The sequence below is a fragment of the Triticum urartu genome, chromosome 2 (genome assembly GCF_003073215.2).
Source record: "Triticum urartu cultivar G1812 chromosome 2, Tu2.1, whole genome shotgun sequence".
Taxonomy (NCBI): Eukaryota; Viridiplantae; Streptophyta; class Magnoliopsida; order Poales; family Poaceae; genus Triticum; species Triticum urartu.
Window position 1 is genome coordinate 744,226,214 of NC_053023.1, and position 5,383 is coordinate 744,231,596.

The 5,383-nt window shown below is 47.2% G+C and overlaps 1 protein-coding gene across 1 annotated transcript; it reads right to left on the minus strand.

The window, feature by feature from the left end:
- Window positions 1–211: 211 nt before the first annotated feature.
- Window positions 212–4,953, minus strand: LOC125534594 (multiple RNA-binding domain-containing protein 1-like). Its single transcript, XM_048697777.1, has 2 exons — window positions 4,756–4,953; window positions 212–3,389 (listed from the first exon to the last, which is right to left on the minus strand). The coding sequence occupies exon 2, from the start codon at window positions 3,373–3,375 to the stop codon at window positions 505–507; it is 2,871 nt and encodes a 956-aa protein (XP_048553734.1). The 5' UTR covers window positions 3,376–3,389; window positions 4,756–4,953; the 3' UTR covers window positions 212–504.
- Between the last annotated feature and the right edge of the window lie 430 nt (window positions 4,954–5,383).

The window sequence follows — 5,383 nt, forward strand, 5'->3', positions numbered from 1 at the left end:
TGGTGATGCGACATAACAGTATGGATGCATGTTTCGTTGGTTTGAGAAGACATTTTTCAAGAGATTAAGTAAAGGGAAAAAGATTGTTTGCCTACATGCTAGAGAAACTTACGAGGGCTGGAATGGCAATGCTCAATGAACAAGGCACACATCCATAGCTGAAGAAAAATAAATGAAACTCAGTTGAAAAATTAAAACTGCAGTACAACAAACTGTAAACATACTCAGTTTTTTTAATGAGTAACAATGGCATGAATCCTGTTCAAAGATGTCTGGCCAAGAGCACAATGTAAAAACAAACTGTAAACTCTCTCTTTATCTGAAACAGAACTGAACTGATACTTGAACTGAACTAATAGCACATAGCAAATTTCACCAGTCAGCTTGCCCAAACTATCAAAGTCTACCACTTAAGTACCTAGCTAAAACCAAAGTATGTTAGCATATGGTTTTTGCTCAGAAGCAATATAAAATGCACTGAAGCATGATCGGAAGCAGACGGCGCTAGACGAGTGAGCGTCTTTTCTGGCTGCCTCCTGACTGTGCCAAATGGACCTTGGAGCAAGGCTGGGAAGGTTTCATCATAGTGGCGGTATTCTTCTTGGGGGCAGCATGGGGACTGAAGCCAGGCGGACCAGCCCAACCTGCTGAAGAATGTTGCTGAGAACGGTCGGCGACATGGCTTGACACGGAAGAACAACCCTTCTCAGCAAATGAACCGGCCGATACGGATTCCTCCTGAGATGTTTGAGAAGCAGCATCACCTCCCCGCCGCTCCGCGTATGCCGATTCAGCACAATAGTACGGCCAGTACGACGATGTTGGTATTCCAACCGCCATCATTGAGGGGTCAGGCAATGTGAACTGGGAGTAGAGACGCATCATGTAGCTGTCCATATCACTCGGATGGACACCGGCTATTCTAACCCCCAAGATGTGCCCCTCCAGCGGGCAACCGTTCATGTGAGTGAGAGCCACAGCAGCACCATAAGCATCAGCAAATTTGACAAACCCGAACCCCCTGCTCGCACCAGTGTGCCAGTCGATGACCACCTTTGCTTGAGTGATTTGGCCGCATGGCAGAAAGATTTCAATCAGCTTTTCAGTGGTTACATGGAGCGGGAGATGGAAGACATATAGGTTGGTCATGTCAATTTGCCTCTGCTCATTCCCAGGCGCCGGTAGTGTTAGACAATCCCGGGGATTAGGAAGGCCTGCTACTCTCACAACCAGGGTACGTCCTCCAATTTGGTAACCATCCATATGATCAATTGCAGCAGTAGCACATGAAGGGTAGCTGTACCTAACCATGCCATACCCATGAAACAGCCTAGATTGCACAATTTGTCCAAATGGTCGGAAAAGCTCGACCAACTGATCGCCGGTTACCGTTGGCGGGATGCTGCCAACATACACATTGGCCATATCAATTTCTTTCATGGGCTTGCCAGCTGGCTGTGATAAAGCTTGCTCTGCTGCATTGGTTTGACAAGAGTCTGATCCCCTAACAACTAGCCTCTTTCCACCAATAAGGTACCCATCCATGCGTTCGGCAGCCGTGATCGCTGACGCTACATCTGCATAGAACACTAGGCTATACTCCGGATTGATCACGACTTTGCTGATCCGACCGAAGGGCACGAAAAGTTCAACCAGCTTATCTGCATTCATGGTCTGTGGAAGGTTAGTGATGTACAGTCTAGATTTATTGATTTCTGGAGAGGCAATTGGTGAGCCTTGTACAACTGAGCTGGAGGATGCTGATGATGAAAGGCCTGCAACTCTGACAATTAATGTCTCCCCTTGAACCAGTGCTCCATTCATTAGTGCAATAGCCTCGGCAGCACATTGAGAATCAGCAAATTTGACAAAGCCATATCCTTTACCGGAATGAGCACCTTCTTGGTCTGCCGCCACTCTCGCATGGGTGATCTTACCAAATGGCAAGAAAAGCTCAATCAGCTTATTTGTATCAATGGATGCAGGAATGTTGCAGACATATAGATTTGCCATGTCGATTTCCTTGATGGTTCTGGTATTGGTGTGTGATCCCACAGCTGAATTTGACAGTGTTGGAGAGATGTCAGACAACCGAACCTCTATCCTTTTACCCTCAACAAGAACTCCATTCAAATGGATGACGGCCTGAGCTGCATCACGAGAATCAGCGTACTTCACATGACCATATCCTTTGCTTAAACCTGTGGTGTGATCTTTGGGTACCTTTATCTCAGTTACTTTCCCAAACGGCCGAAAATGGTTGAGTAGCTTTAGCGTGTCCATGGATAAGGGGAGGTGGCTGACATACAAGTAGCTCGCGTCGATTTCCTTTGAGGGCAGACTGCAAGTTTCTGACACAGATTGCTTGGATGGATTGGATACTGATGTTGGAGGTCCAGCTACTCTAACCTCTAATGTCTTCCCATCAACCAGGCGGCCATTCATGCGTTCAATAGCTGCTGTGGCACTACGAGGTTCAGCATACTTCACAAAGCCATATCCTTGGCTTACACCAGTGAAACGATCATCCGCCACTTTTGATCGGACAATTCGTCCGAAAGGTAGAAATAGCTCGATGAGCTTGTGAGAAGACACAGAAGCTGGGAGGTTACCCACATACAGGTTAGTGTCATCCACTTCTTTCAGCTTGCCACAATCCTTAAGTGAGGGGAGTATGTGTTCTTGCTTCTTACGCAAGTGGCTGTCCTGGTCATCAAACTGAGCTTTCCTTTTCTCTAACTTGGCAGGACCAAAACTTTCAGTACTATATGTGTAACAAGATACATCGGTAGCAAACCTGACAGATAAAGGTTTCTTCAACGGCTTCATTTCCATATCATCAATCACTGGTACTGCCTTGTGCTCATTGCTGCTGCCCTTTCTCAGTGCCCGTTTTAGGACCACTTTCATATTTTGTTCCGTGTTGATAGTCTGCACGGTACTGGACTTCTTCTTCACAAATCCGTACTCATGATCCACTTGATCATCACATGGCTCCACTTCATAGAGCTGCTTCCTGTATGAATCAGTGAGAGGCTCCGGATAATACGAGTCCTGGTCCTGCTCGCCACTGTCTTCTTCCTCATAACAGAGTTCTGAAACAAAAGGTTCCTCGTAACTGGCATCCTCGTCTTCAAGTGGAGCCGCAACATCGCAAGGTTCCTCACCACTAACCTCTTCCTCTTCTGCCAAAGGATCTTCACAAGAATCCACAGCCTGTGTTTCTGACTCACTATCATTGTCGTCATCATCATCATCATCATAGAATTCACGTTCAAATGGCTCTTCTTCTTCACTGCCTTCTTCATATTCAGCAGGGACAGCACCCATGCCATCCTCCTGTGGCTGGTCAGCCAGGTCACTTTTGCATCCCATTCTTGTGACAGCAACTGTTTCACAGATGAGAAGATTATTTAGCAAAGAAATACATGATATGGCATCAGTTCTTAACACAAGTATTGAATGAACAGAAAATGATAGCAAGAGCATCAAATGATCAGCACACGTATAGCACCCAGACCTTGTAAAAAATATGAGAAATGTACTTCTAGTAGAGACCTTGAGATCTCATGTAAGCTGCACGACATGTTGTGTACACTCTTAATCCGCATTTGAGTCACACAATGTGTTGCATACCTTACACTAGTAAGTAATCACTGGACCCATATCAGGTTGCAATATTGATAGTCACAAAAACCAAAAGGAACTTGCATAATCAATCGGTGTGGCCGTGTGCGTCGAGAGATGCAGAGCCCAGGAGAGCTGCCCCTTCCACTATCCAAAAAATACCTAAACAGTTGGCACTCACGCACGTGCATATACCACAGCTGCAAATAGATTGCAAAAAATGTGGAGCACCCACCTCTTCCAGTGGTGGCCTTGTTTGATTTGGTACTAGTGCAACTATGAAATGGCATCAGTTCTTAACACGGGTAACGAACGAGCAGCAAACCTAAAGCACCGGCGCCTTGTAAAAGAAAAGGAGAAATGTGCTCCCAGTAGAGACTTCGAATTCTAGCTAGTGTAAGTTGCACAAAGTGCTGTCTACACACTTATCCACATCAAACTGCACTGCACAATGTGCTGTCTACACTAATAATAATAATAAGCAATGACCCATACCAAGTTGCACAATTCGATTGTCGCAAAACCAAAAGGAACAATCGGTATGACTGCAGAGACGCAAGTAGTCTCCTTGTGGCTTAAAGTGATTTCAGAAGGTGCTATCTGCACCATATATATCTGTACACAATCTGCAGCAGAGCAGAGGGGATATGGTGCAGATCAAGAGCTGCATCCTACTGATTAAAAACCACATCCTAGATAGTAGTACTAATTATGTACCCCAACGCACCAAATCTGTAATTATTTGTAACACTAAGATTCTAAGAACGATCCGAGGCCAGATGGGCTCCACATTCCAGCATTTCCGCAGCAACCATCGTGCCTACTACTAGTATATCTGTACTTTCTTCAGAAGATGGTGGTTTTCGTCCATGCTACAAACCAGCAAGCAAAATTGACCCAGCAAAAATAGCAGTAACCGAAACCCCCCTGTCTGGCCGAGCCTCCCCCACCTAAAATCGGAAGCTTGGGCCGAAACAGGGTAGCGTACGGGACGCGGCCGAAAACCCTCGTCTCTGCCTGCATCGCTAGCCACGAGGATCGGCCGCAGAAACTAGGAAAGATCACACCCAGGCTCTGCCGGGGAAGAACCAGCCATCGGAGGAGGGGAAGGGGGAGAAGTACATGTACCTTCCTCTGCCGCCGGAGACGGGGACGGAGCCTGCCGGCCGAGGGAGCGGCCTGGCGGCGTGGTCGAGGTTTCCGTCGGCAATGCGGCCCCGGAGGCGGAGGGTGAGGGGGGGACGCGGGGTGGATGGATGAGGCGAGCTTGCGGAAGGGGGAGGTGGTGCTGGAGGTGCGGCGTGCGAAGAATGGCAGAGCAGAGCAGAGGAATGGAAAGAAAGGGGAAGAAGGCTGTTCGTTGCGGCAGAGGGAAAGAATAAGGATGGGGAAATCGCAGGAAAGTCCCTGACTGGGGGAGCGGGTAATTCGTGGGTGCGCCGGGGGTGTTGTAGGGAAAAGGCACGGAGGATTTTTGTTCATCTATCTTTCGTGCAATCGCTCAACCACACCAAGAACAAAAACTACAAGATCACTCCTTTCGCGTGCATTTGTGAGTGTGTGAGAGGCAAAAAAATAAAATAAAATACGGGAAAAAGTTTCAATCTATTCATCTTCAATCATACTAGTACAGCAAACACTAGAAATAATAAAAATTCGGTAACGATAACTGCCGAACGTACAACTGAAGGCGAAGGCGAGCAGGAGGAAGCGGAAGACGACCTACATTGAGCCGCCCCTCTCGGGTAATCCCAAG